Source organism: Salvia splendens, chromosome 14, assembly GCF_004379255.2.
Source record: "Salvia splendens isolate huo1 chromosome 14, SspV2, whole genome shotgun sequence".
Classification (NCBI taxonomy): domain Eukaryota; kingdom Viridiplantae; phylum Streptophyta; class Magnoliopsida; order Lamiales; family Lamiaceae; genus Salvia; species Salvia splendens.
In genome coordinates, this window is record NC_056045.1 from 8,424,161 (window position 1) to 8,438,730 (window position 14,570).

Genomic DNA, 14,570 nt, shown 5'->3' on the forward strand with positions numbered 1-14,570 from the left:
TGTAATTAGCTTCGTTGTAGTTGTAAACTAGTAGTCTCATTGTATTTAAATTTTTGTTTAAGACTTCAAGACTTCAAGCTTTTTGTGATTTGTAATTGTTGTAACTTGTAATCTCAATAAAATTGTAACTTTCATCGTGTTTTTTTTAATTTTATTTACGCACATTTCATAGATAAACAAATAAAAAATGTAAAAAAAATTGCGAACCGCCGAACCGGTCCGGATCTTGCGGTTTTGAACCGCCTCGTGAACCGGCGGTTTTGAACCGGCGGTTTTTTGAACCGGAACCGGAACCGCCGCGACCCTTGGCGGGCCGGTTCCAGTTCATGGTAATGATGAAATGTGAGCTGCCGGTTCATGAACCGGAACCGGCGGTTTCCGACCCGTGTGTGCATGCCTATGTGTACTATTTCAGCCGCTAGTACGTGATACGAATGCATTTTGTACATAAGCATTAAGTACCTATTGTATTGTTTTTTTTAGATGTAGTTTGTCGTAGAAAGTAAATAGTTAAAAATGAACAAATTTTGATGATTAGAAAAATGTTATTGATCTCTTATTGTAGGTATCAAACAGGGCACAAGCCGATAGTACATTATTATTGCTCTGACTAGACTCGTGAGATCTATTTATATATGGAGAGAAGCATAGCATTTGATTTGATCAAGCAGAAGCAGAGAGGGGTGCGTTAAAAATGAGAGTCTCCTGGCGCGAAAACTTGATCCTCTGTGCCTCCTCCCTCGACACTTGGTATGACGGTCATGCGTCGTTCAAAAAAAATCGAAAAAAATGGGAGACGCATGTCCCTCATGCGTCTCTATGAAAGACGCATCTCCGTCATGCATCTCATTAAAAGGAGACGCATGAGGGTCATGCGTCTCTCCCAAAATCGGAACAAAAAAAAGTCAAGTACACTTGAGGAATGATAAGTGTGGTCTAGAACAAAAGAAGAAAAAACCCCAACAGAACTCCACCATTTCACTCGTCTCTCATAAGAAAAACAAGAAGAGAAATAGAGAGAGAACAGAGGGACATAACATAACGTAACAAAAACGGTCTTCCTTCATCGGCTGGTGAATCATTGCCGGCCGGAGAGCTCGGAAGACAAACAAAACACCAATCCAAAACAAAAGGGCCAAAAATGATCATCGAGGGACAGCCCATCCCCATGGCCACACCCGGCCCCGAGAGCAGCGACGACGACGACGAAGCGGACGAGCACTTCCTCGACGCCCGCTCCCGCAGCAAATCCCTCGCCGAGTTCCGCTTCCGCGTCGAGGAAGCCATCAAAGGAAACTACCTCTTCACCACCAACCCCAAGTCCCCGGACGACGACGACGACGATGGGCAGACCTGCTGTGGGGCGTGGAGGCGACCGACGCCGCTGTCCTCGGCAAGTTCCTCAAGGCCAAGCGCTACAAGGAGCACGAGGCCTTCACCGCGCTGCGGTGGCGCACCGACTTCCGCCCGGCCGACGAGGACCTGGCGCCGCCTCGCGACAATGCCTGGTTCGCGAGCGGCGCGGACAAGGAGGGGAGACCCCTCTGCTACAGCGTGTTGGGGAGGGAGTATCAGGGGAATCTGATGAGCATGGGGCAGCAGGGCTGCCATAAGTATCTGAGGTGGAGGCTGCTCTGCGTCGAGAAAGGGATCCGCCGTCTCAATTTCCGGCCGGGAGGCGTCGACTCCATCGTCCAGATCGTTGACATGAGGCACGCGGGCAGGCCGACTACGAAGGAGATGAAGCTCGTTGGGAAGAAGATGATCGCGTTGCTCCACGATCACTATCCCGGCATCGTCCACAAGAATGTCAGTTCATTTAGGGTCGCGTTAAAATAAGACTAATTTCTAATCTGGAAGCCAGAACTTTCAATACTGCATATTAAAATTATCAACACAAATACATAATTATATAAGCAGGTATATAAGCAGTCGTTTGTTGATCGAGTAATGATCTAGGGAACCATTACTTAAATGCATAACTAGAGAACATGAATTAAGTTCACGATGAGAGCGATTTAGTTCACTACGCGGAGGAGTGAACCAAAACGCCATTACAGGGAACTAAATCCTTCACGGAGTAAATACTTCACTATAATGGTTGGTTCACTCCTTGATTTTAAATTCATAATGTGAACTAAAACACTCATATAGTGAATTAAATCGTTTTGATCTAATGACTGTGATTTGTTCTCTAGTTATGCACTTAATATTAGTTATACTTTGATCATTTTCCTGTGTTGATATATTTATGTCATTTTATTAATCATTTTAATATATAAAATTGAAAAAGCTCAGGTTCTTAATTGAAAATTAACTAGCATCTTATTACTGCCCTATATATATATAATGTGGCTGTGGATATATGCAGCTGATCATAAACGAGCCATCGTGGTATCTGACGTTGAAGGCTTTGAAGCTGCGGTTGGTGACGAAGAGGAGCAAGAACAAGTTCATATTTGTGAAGCAATCAAGAGTTACAGAGACACTTGTCAAGTAGTTAATCAAAACATTAGTAGTATTTACTAGTAATTCCCCCCCTCAAAAATATACTACAAATAGATTGGCTCTTGCTTGATCCATCCAAAATGCAGCTACGCCAGCATAGAGAACATACTGGTTCAATACGGTGGGCCGGTTCCGGTTCATGGTAATGATGAACTGTGAACTGTCGGTTCATGAACCGGAACCGGCGGTTTCCGACCCGTGTGCATGCCTACGTGTACTATTTCAGCCGCTAGTACGTGATACGAATGTATTTGTACAGGAGCATTAAGTACCTATTGTATTGTTTTTTTTAGATGTAGTTTGTCGTAGAAAGTAAATAGTTAAAAATGAACAAATTTTGATAATTTGAAAAATGTTATTGATCTCTTATTGTAGGTATCAAACAGGGCACAAGCCGATAGTACATTATTATTGCTCTGACTAGGCTCATGAGATCTATTTATTTATAGAGAGAAGCATAGCATTTGATTTGATCAAGCAGAAGCAGAGAGGGGTGCGTTAAAAATGAGAGTCTCCTGGCGCGAAAACTTGATCCTCTGTGCCTCCTCCCTCGACACTTGGTATGCGTTAGCAACGACATCGACTGGCAATCCCCTGATGGCGGATGTGCGGCCGCTCAAGGTGTTGATGGCCGCATTCTCGTTGGTGCTGAATGCAACCCACTCGAATCCCTGCTCTGAAGCCTGCTTAATGACTGCGAAGTTTTGGGGCACGACGAGCACCTGTCCCTCTCTCACCTGGCCGTCGAACACTGCCTGGCCGCGGTGGTTGACTATCTGGACCCGTGAGGCGCCGTGGGTGGCGTAGATGAGGGTGTGGGCGTTGGTGTACCAGTGTGGTGAGAATATGGCATTCTATGTATAATGATAATAATACTCCATTAGTTAGTAGTAGTAAATTAGAATTAGTAGTAACCAAGTAGTAATAATAATATTGGAGTAGTAATTAATTATTACCCTGTGGAGGACTCCTCTGGAGGCGCTGAGTTGAAGGAAGCTGAGGATGGGAAGGTTGAAGCTGTTGAGGGTGGAGAATCTTCCGGCGCGTGGGTTGTAGAAGTCGGCACGTGATGCTCTGTCGAGATTCTCCTTGACTCTGGCGCTGCAGAAGGTCTCCTCGAGGCCGTTGTGTTGACGTGCTTGTTCTTGGCGGCTGCGGTCGGGCTGGATCAATTGGATGCTCTTCTCTGCCCTTATGATGTGGCCTCTTTCGTCGTTTTGGCCCCTCAGCTTTCTCGCGGTCTCTACCTCAACGTTGAATGCCTCTGCCAACAACTCGTCGTCCAAACCACTGAAGACGTTGCCTAATTCGGATTGGGCTTCTTGGCCGCGCTTGCTTCCGTGCAATCTCCTGTATTGCTCCTCCTCTTGCTCGTTGCCCGGGTTTCCAGCCAGGAAGAAGGACTACAAATTTTGAATAATTAGTTGGATGAATTTGAAATAAAGCATATATTTATAGGGATGTATTCAAGTTCAACATGTAAATATTGTCCAAACATTCAACTGAATTTCAACCCCCCCCGATTTTGTCATCTAACGGTCAGATTAATGCCACGTGTCATTTAATAATGTAGATTTTCATTCTAATAAAGTACACTGACTAATAATGTTGCATTATAGTCTAATAATGTAGATTTTCATTCTAATAATGTACACCAACTAATAATATAGATTTTTCATCAAATAATGTAGCTCGGCTATTTTGATCACAACCATCCAATCCAAGGATCCAACGGTTGTCATCTGTTTGAAGCTTAACACCAAATATCTGTGAGGACCCTAATACACCCTTTTATTTATATAAGTATGTATATTAGCATATATTACCCACGTACCCTTGGGTTTTGGTCGAGTTGGTTGGCGTAGTTGGAGTTGTGGTGGAAAACAACAACGACAAGCTCTTGATCGCCGTCGTTGTAAACCCAGTGAGCATCACCGGCCCTGATGGCGATGACGTCTCCCTTCTGGAATTCCTCAACCTTCTGATGCTTGTCGTCTCTGAATCTCTGGCTTCTTTCCTCCTGAGAAAATTGTTGTTGTTGGCCTGATTCGAATGTTTCGGCGCAGCCAGAGGTCAGAACTCCATAAGTTCCCCTTCCTGCATAATAATTGCACAATTAAATTCATAGAATAGAAATATACTCCAAAATTATTACTCAATCCGTCCCATAATAGATGACGCGCTTGGTAATGACTCGAGATTTTAGGAGATGTTATTCTGTGTGTTAAGTGAAGAGAGAAAATACTATATTTATATTATTGTGAGAGAAAAATGTGACATCTTTTATGAAACAAATTAAAAAGAAAAGTGTGACATCTATTATGGGATGAGATGGGATGGAGGGAGTAATATAAATTAACTGACCTTGGACGACGTAGACGAGAACGGGGGCGTTGTGGTAGACAGGCAGAAGGAGGCCTCTCTGCTGGATGATGTGGCGGCGGATGGAAACGCCGGCACATCGGAACTCGTTGTTGTGGTTATCCCAGAACTCGGTCTGTCCGCCCTCGGATCTGACGGTGTAGGACGGCTCCCGAGCGTCGATGTTGCTGAGCTGGCATTCTCCCTGCTGCTGCTCTCTAAAGGCGTAACCAAACCCTAGAAGCACAAGAAAGCTTAGAAGTGAGAGGGAGAGCTTGGCCATGGCTGTGCTGTGTTGTATGCTGATGATGAGAAGTGGCGAAGCGGAAGCGTTGCTATTTATACACCATTTTGCATGCAAATTGCATGGCTGCATGGCTTCCACCTATGATTTTGTGAGACTGCAATGCTACAAAATTCATATCACATGATGTCAAACTTCGCCTCTCACTTATCCATCATACTATGCATTTGGATGCAAACAAGGTCACATACGTCTACTACCCTCTTCTATTTCTATATCACTCACCTTTATGGATAATATTCATAGTACTACGTTTTTTCTACTGTTCCAACCCATATTTCATCAAATCTTCTCAAAATAAAATATACTACCAATTTGTTTATTGGGGTATATTATAATGCTAATTTTTCTTAAATTGATAACCTACTAACTCATCAACGCAGTATATTAAAAATGTCCGATCACATTAAAATGTCAACACAAATTTGTGTTGACATTTTAATATAACTATTTTAAATATTGATGTCAACACAGTGCGTTAAAATATCAACTAAGTTTATGTTGACATTTTAATGTGATCATGTTGACATTTTTAATACACTACGTTAATGAGCAGGGACGGAACCAGATTTTTCGATAAGCCGGTGCTAAAATTATAAAAAATAAAGTATATATATACTTTAAATATAATTTCTTATTCTTACCTCCTTTATTTATTTTAAAAATTTATAAAATGATGAAAACAAAATTTGAGAATTTCAAATACAAAATTTCATATATATTTTTATAAGAAATAATATTCATTCAAATTAAAAATTTTAGTAAATTTTGGCCAGTCATTTCATTATATTTAAAATTATAATATTAAATTGTAAACTTTCAAATTTCCACCATTATATCATCCAATTATAAAATGTTGTCTTTTGAAAACATTTAAAAGTTAAACGATGGTCTTTTATTAAAATAAGAAAAAAAAACCAAAAAAAAGAAGAAAAAGTATATAGTCTAATAAAAATTTAAAAATCATGATTTTATATTCTACTTTTAAATAATTAACTAGATTAATTTTTTACTAACATTTTATATACTAACATGGATACACATAAATTGTGACATTATGGAGATGTGTAAAATAATTTGTTACGTACAACTCATAGTATTATACTATAAATAAAAAGAAGATTAGCATATTGTACTCCACATATAAATAAAAAGAAGCAAACTTGATTATATCATTATATCTACTATTCTCAAATATCTAGAAACAAGGATTTATAGTTGTAGGAGTTTATAATATAAAAAAACAGTAGAAGTAGTAGTATATGAATAGATTGTGGACCCCACATAGCTGGATTCATTATTACTTTCTATTTCTCTCCCTTCTCTCTTTCGTCTTCTTTTCCCTTTCTCCTCCCCTTCATCCTTTCATCTTTCTGTAAAAAATGTAAAAGGTGCAACGTGCAGATACAGACAACCATGGTGGAAGTATTGGACCAGCACCGGCACCGGCCAAGCCCCCGCTAGAGCGGTGGCTTGGCCCATGCCTAGGTCCGTCCATGTTAATGAGTTATCAGAGTTAGGAACTTAAAAAAGTTAACAACGGATTACACCTCTTTGATTATGTCTTCAAATTATGTGTCCAATAATGTCTAATCATATACTAGTATATTAATTTCATTGCATTGCACTAACCAAGATGATCATAAATCGTAAAAAAAACAACTCATTTATTTATTACTACATGCATGATTGTATCATGTTAATTTCATTAATTATGTGATAAAGCGGCTGAATTTGAAATTTGATTTTTTTTTCTTTCAATTTTACTCCTATAAATACCCTACTTCCCCATCATTTTTACTCACCCCATTCTTGTGTTAACAAGGATTTCCTTCTCTCAATCTCAATTTCTCTATTCTCTCTTCATTCTCTCTAATTGCTCATGTTGTTTACTAGTTACTACTTACTACTATATTTGTTGTTGTGTTCGTAATTTACCATTTATTCAATACTCCATATTCCATACTACTTTCATTTTGCACCATGTCTTCTTCTCGTGGTGGACCGGGATGTGGTGATCGGGGCAAAGGAATTGCCCAAGATCAAAGTAGTCGTCCCTCAAAATCAAGGCGACCTAGTCGTCGAGAAGTTATGGAAGAGGTTTCCCGAGTGGCGGCTGAACGCATGCAAGTAAGTTCTAAAAAAAATTATTTTTACAATTCATAATTTCAGAAGATTGAGTTTTTTTAATTTTTTTTGTGTTCCTAATTAAACTTCAACTTATATAATATTTATAGATAGAAGAAGATCATAGGACCGCCATACTACTCGCTGAAATGCATCAAGGTGGGGGCGGGGGCGGTGGTTCCCAACAAGATGACGAGTACGACGTGTCTATATCGTCGGACTCGGACAACAATGATGATAGATCTCATTCTCGTATTCCGTCTAGCACCGGCGGAAATGAGGACATGCCTCCTCCCCCTCCACCCACTAACACTACAAAAGCTTTGAAATCTGATGTTAAACACTACAAGAAGGTCCCGATGGTGATTCCAAGTCCTCATGATCCGCACTCTCAAGAAGAGACATCGACGTTTCATGCATATTGTAACTATTGTAATAAAGTCTACAAATTTGTGAGTGGTGGGGGATATGGAACCCTCCGTCGTCATTTGGTGACAAAGCATCCGGTAGAATGTGGCACTACCTCTACCCAAACCCAACTAAACTTCCAACCCGATGGCTCAGGTTCGTCAGGTACGCCTCTTTTTAAATATGATCAAAATTTTTTTGCTGACGTTATGACTAGATGGGTTGCAATGAAGCATTTTCCTTTTAATGTGTATGATGACAAAAAAATTTGAGGTTACTATGCAAAGTAGTTTGAACGTAGCTATCAAAAGAGTAGGTCGAATGACCATTCAACGATCTACCGTTAGACAATGTTTAGAGAAAAAAGTTGAATTATCACGTTATTTACTAAACTTAGGACACAAAGTGAACATTTGCTCAGATGTATGGACTGATTGTTTTATTCGACATTCATACATGGGCGTTACGGTTCACTTTGTGGACAATAGTTGGAATTTGAACAAACGTTTAATTGGTTTTAGAGAATTTGATACACCACACACTGCACCTGAAATTGCTTCTTTAATTATTCAAGTTTTGAATGAATTTCAATTATGCAATAAGATATTTTCTGTTGTTTTGATAATGCAACTGCTAACACTGCAAGTATTAATGACTTGATTGCGGCTTGTGCTCCGGTTATTGGAGGTATGTATTTTCATCAAAGATGCATATGTCATATTTTGAATTTATGTGTACAAGATGCGCTTGAATGATGACAAAAGCATGTTAGTCCTATTAGAACTGCAGTTAGATTAATCCATCAAAAGCCACATATTGGCAAAGCTTGGAAGAAGTATTGCCATCAAAAGAATGTAAGATATACGAATTTTACCATGGATGTGTCTCATAGATGGAATTCGACATATGATTGTCTGAATTTTACTTTGACGCATAAAGATTCTTTGTGTGATTTTTTTAGAACCTATCCCGTTTCTGATTTATATCTTCCGCATAGTTGTTGGGATCATAGCGTGGCTTTATTTAAATTGTTCAAATATTTCAAAAATGCAACTGTTGAATTATCAGGTGTTTATTATTGCATTGTTGTTCGTGTTTTAGAGCATTGCATGTATATATCACTTGGTTTTAAAACTACGATGAAAAATGCTTACTCTTCACCTGAATTGATGTGTGTTTTATATTACTCCCTCCGTCCCACTACAAGTAGGCGCTCCAAATCGGACATTGTTTTGCAAAAATGATAATAAACAGTTACAGTAGAGATAAAGTAAAGTAAGTAAAATAATAATGTATGAACGACTCTCTTCTATATTATTTTCTCTCTTACTTCATTTTCTCTTCACTTTAACTATTTATTATCATCTTCGCAAAACAACGGCCAAAAAGAAATGCCTCACTTGTAGTGGGACAGAAGGAGTATATAATTGAGAAATGACTTAAGTATTTCAGTGAGATTCCAGCGGTGTTTTTGATTGCAAAGGTCTTGGATCCAAAATGGAAATTAGCCGGCACCTCTAGGATTTTAGATTTTTATTATAACAATTTGAGTTCTATTGATCTTGGTCCACTTAATGCATTGCAATCGAATACCAGTGATGAATTCTTAGTAGACCTCTCAGAAACATTTCAAATAAACCTCCCGGACCGGTCAATTATCCAACAAACCTTTGAGTTTAACTCATGTACTCTCTACACCGAATATGAAACCAAGTAAAACAGTACCCACCAAGTCAGAAGACCTCCTCTCCTCAACAACATAACTTTGGCTTCGCATTTCAAGCCGATTATGATGACCCCGACGCGCAATCCCAATTAGCCGACCTATACAGCTACAGCAGCGGCAGATGGTCGACCTTAGGTATGGTAAGTGAGTTAGATTTATATTTCGATTCACTATTTTCCTCTGGTGATGAAGGTCCTACTTCTCCTACCCAAATCGACGTCCTCGATTGGTGGGGAACACACGAGAAAGATTTTCTCATACTTACGTCAATGGCCAAGGAGATTTTTTATGTTCCGGCTTCCACTGTCGCCGTCGATTCCGCTTTTAGTGTTGGCTCACGTGTGTTGGATGAATCAAGAAGTAAGGTCTCCACGAAAAATATGGAATCCGTGATGTTACTTGATGATTGGGCCAAAGCTGACGTCAGAGAATAAGAAAATGATTGGGATGATCGTCAGGAGGGATCACAAGAAAAATTCACCGGGGATGAATCGTAGGCCAACCGTCAACCGCCGGCCAAGCTAAATATGTAAGTAAGGTAAGAAAACTATGTGGGCTTTGACTCCCTAATGCAAATGAGCATCGGGGATACGTAGGCACCTCAACTTAAATTTTAAATTTAAGTTAAGCTCAAGTCTTTTTTCCTTTATTTTTTTCCCATTTGTTTCTAGTTTAAAAATATGCAAATATATAATTGTATTTGTATATACTCTAGTCGATGAAGTAGATTTCTCTATAAGGCTAAATTCGGAAAACTTTTGACAATTCTACTATAATTGTTGATTGTTAAACTAAACTCAACATTTAAGGTTGAATTGCTAAAGGTTTCCTCAATGACGGTGGCGGTGTGTCTATATCGTCTGACTCGGATAACAATGATGATAGATCTCATTCTCGTATTCCGTCTAGCACCGGCGGAAATGAGGAGATGCCTCCTCCCCCTTCACCCACTAACACTACAAAAGCTTTGAAAACTGATATTTTTGTTAACAATTCAACCTTAAATGTTGAGTTTAGTTTAACAATCAACAATTATAGTAGAATTGTCAAAAGTTTTCCGAATTTAGCCTTATAGAGAAATCTACTTCATCGACTAGAGTATATACAAATACAATTATATATTTGTATATTTTTAAACTAGAAACAAATGGGAAAAAAAACAAAGGAAAAAAGACTTGAGCTTAACTTAAATTTAAAATTTAAGTTGAGGTGCCTACGTATCCCCGATGCTCATTTGCATTAGGGAGTCAAAGCCCACATAGTTTTCTTACCTTACTTACATATTTAGCTTGGCCGGCGGTTGACGGTTGGCCTACGATTCATCCCCGGTGAATTCTTCTTGTGATCCCTCCTGACGATCATCCCAATCATTTTCTTATTCTCTGACGTCAGCTTTGGCCCAATCATCAAGTAACATCACGGCTTCCATATTTTTCGTGGAGACCTTACTTCTTGATTCATCCAACACACGTGAGCCAACACTAAAAGCGGACTCGACGGCGACAGTGGAAGCCGAAACATAAAAAATCTCCTTGGCCATTGACGCAAGTATGAGAAAATCTTTCTCGTGTGTTCCCCACCAATCGAGGACGTCGATTTGGGTAGGAGAAGTCGGACCTTCATCACCAGAGGAAAAGAGTGAATCGAAATATAAATCTAACTCACTTACCATACCTGAGGTCGACCTTCTGCCGCTGCTATAGCTGTATAGGTCGGCTAATTGGGATTGCGCGTCGGGGTCATCATAATCGGCTTGAAATGCGAAGCCAAAGTTATGTTGTTGAGGAGAGGAGGTCTTCTGACTTGGTGGGTACTGTTTTACTTGGTTTCATATTCGGTGTAGAGAGTACATGAGTTAAACTCAAAGGTTTGTTGGATAATTGACCGGTCCGGGAGGTTTATTTGAAATGTTTCTGAGAGGTCTACTCCGAATTCATCACTGGTATTCGATTGCAATGCATTAAGTGGACCAAGATCAATAGAACTCAAATTGTTATAATAAAAATCTAAAATCCTAGAGGTGCCGGCTAATTTCCATTTTGGATCCAAGACCTTTGCAATCAAAAACACCGCTGGAATCTCACTGAAAAACTTAAGTCATTTCTCAATTATATACTCCTTCTGTCCCACTACAAGTGAGGCATTTCTTTTTGGCCGTTGTTTTGCGAAGATGATAATAAATAGTTAAAGTGAAGAGAAAATGAAGTAAGAGAGAAAATAATATAGAAGAGAGTCGTTCATACATTATTATTTTACTTACTTTACTTTATCTCTACTCTAACTGTTTATTATCATTTTTGCAAAACAATGTCCGATTTGGAGCGCCTCACTTGTAGTGGGACGGAGGGAGTAATATAAAACACACATCAATTCAGGTGAAGAGTAAGCATTTTTCATCGTAGTTTTAAAACCAAGTGATATATACATGCAATGCTCTAAAACACGAACAACAATGCAATAATAAACACCTGATAATTCAACAGTTGCATTTTTGAAATATTTGAACAATTTAAATAAAGCCACGCTATGATCCCAACAACTATGCGGAAGATATAAATCAGAAACGGGATAGGTTCTAAAAAAATCACACAAAGAATCTTTATGCGTCAAAGTAAAATTCAGACAATCATATGTCGAATTCCATCTATGAGACACATCCATGGTAAAATTCGTATATCTTACATTCTTTTGATGGCAATACTTCTTCCAAGCTTTGCCAATATGTGGCTTTTGATGGATTAATCTAACTGCAGTTCTAATAGGACTAACATGCTTTTGTCATCATTCAAGCGCATCTTGTACACATAAATTCAAAATATGACATATGCATCTTTGATGAAAATACATACCTCCAATAACCGGAGCACAAGCCGCAATCAAGTCATTAATACTTGCAGTGTTAGCAGTTGCATTATCAAAACAACAGAAAATATCTTATTGCATAATTGAAATTCATTCAAAACTTGAATAATTAAAGAAGCAATTTCAGGTGCAGTGTGTGGTGTATCAAATTCTCTAAAACCAATTAAACGTTTGTTCAAATTCCAACTATTGTCCACAAAGTGAACCGTAACGCCCATGTATGATTGTCGAATAAAACAATCAGTCCATACATCTGAGCAAATGTTCACTTTGTGTCCTAAGTTTAGTAAATAACGTGATAATTCAACTTTTTTCTCTAAACATTGTCTAACGGTAGATCGTTGAATGGTCATTCGACCTACTCTTTTGATAGCTACGTTCAAACCACTTTGCATAGTAACCTCAAATTTTTTGTCATCATACACATTAAAAGGAAAATGCTTCATTGCAACCCATCTAGTCATAACGTCAGCAAAAAAATTTTGATCATATTTAAAAAGAGGCGTACCTGACGAACCTGAGCCATCGGGTTGGAAGTTTAGTTGGGTTTGGGTAGAGGTAGTGCCACATTCTACCGGATGCTTTGTCACCAAATGACGACGGAGGGTGCCATATCCCCCACCACTCACAAATTTGTAGACTTTATTACAATAGTTACAATATGCATGAAACGTCGATGTCTCTTCTTGAGAGTGCGGATCATGAGGACTTGGAATCACCATCGGGACCTTCTTGTAGTGTTTAACAAAAATATCAGATTTCAAAGCTTTTGTAGTGTTAGTGGGTGGAGGGGGAGGAGGCATGTCCTCATTTCCGCCGGTGCTAGACGGAATACGAGAATGAGATCTATCATCATTGTTGTCCGAGTCCGACGATATAGACACGTCGTACTCGTCATCTTGTTGGGAACCACCGCCCCCGCCCCCACCTTGATGCATTTCAGCGAGTAGTATGGCGGTCCTATGATCTTCTTCTATCTATAAATATTATATAAGTTGAAGTTTAATTAGGAACACAAAAAAAATTAAAAAAACTCAATCTTCTGAAATTATGAATTGTAAAAATAATTTTTTTAGAACTTACTTGCATGCGTTCAGCCGCCACTCGGGAAACCTCTTCCATAACTTCTCGACGACTAGGTCGCCTTGATTTTGAGGGACGACTACTTTGATCTTGGGCAATTCCTTTGCCCCGATCACCACATCCCGGTCCACCACGAGAAGAAGACATAGTGCAAAATGAAAGTAGTATGGAATATGGAGTATTGAATAAATGGTAAATTACGAACACAACAACAAATATAGTAGTAAGTAGTAACTAGTAAACAACATGAGCAATTAGAGAGAATGAAGAGAGAATAGAGAAATTGAGATTGAGAGAAGGAAATCCTCACAAGAATGGGGTGAGTAAAAATGATGGGGAAGTAGGGTATTTATAGGAGTAAAATTGGAAGAAAAAAAAATCAAATTTCAAATTCAGCCGCTTTATCACATAATTAATGAAATTAACATGATACAATCATGCATGTAGTAATAAATAAATGAGTTGTTTTTTTTACGATTTATGATCATCTTGGTTAGTGCAATGCAATGAAATTAATATACTAGTATATGATTAGACATTATTGGACACATAATTTGAAGACATAATCAAAGAGGTGTAATCCGTTGTTAACTTTTTTAAGTTCCTAACTCTGATAACTCATTAACGTAGTGTATTAAAAATGTCAACATGATCACATTAAAATGTCAACATAAACTTAGTTGATATTTTAACGCACTGTGTTGACATCAATATTTAAAATAGTTATATTAAAATGTCAACACAAATTTGTGTTGACATTTTAATGTGATCGGACATTTTTAATATACTGCGTTGATGAGTTAGTAGGTTATCAATTTAAGAAAAATTAGCATTATAATATACCCCAATAAACAAATTGGTAGTATATTTTATTTTGAGAAGATTTGATGAAATATGGGTTGGAACAGTAGAAAAAACGTAGTACTATGAATATTATCCATAAAGGTGAGTGATATAGAAATAGAAGAGGGTAGTAGACGTATGTGACCTTGTTTGCATCCAAATGCATAGTATGATGGATAAGTGAGAGGCGAAGTTTGACATCATGTGATATGAATTTTGTAGCATTGCAGTCTCACAAAATCATAGGTGGAAGCCATGCAGCCATGCAATTTGCATGCAAAATGGTGTATAAATAGCAACGCTTCCGCTTCGCCACTTCTCATCATCAGCATACAACACAGCACAGCC

The 14,570-nt window shown here is 38.6% G+C and overlaps 1 protein-coding gene and 1 pseudogene across 1 annotated transcript; one reads left to right on the plus strand and one right to left on the minus strand.

The window, feature by feature from the left end:
- The first annotated feature begins 1,141 nt into the window (after positions 1-1,141).
- On the plus strand, positions 1,142-2,909 carry LOC121764127 (annotated as a pseudogene).
- A 72-nt stretch (positions 2,910-2,981) lies between these two features.
- On the minus strand, positions 2,982-5,152 carry LOC121764128 (11S globulin seed storage protein Jug r 4-like). Its single transcript, XM_042160195.1, has 4 exons — positions 4,873-5,152; positions 4,343-4,605; positions 3,465-3,911; positions 2,982-3,362 (listed from the first exon to the last, which is right to left on the minus strand). The coding sequence occupies exons 1-4, from the start codon at positions 5,150-5,152 to the stop codon at positions 2,982-2,984; spliced, it is 1,371 nt and encodes a 456-aa protein (XP_042016129.1).
- Between the last annotated feature and the right edge of the window lie 9,418 nt (positions 5,153-14,570).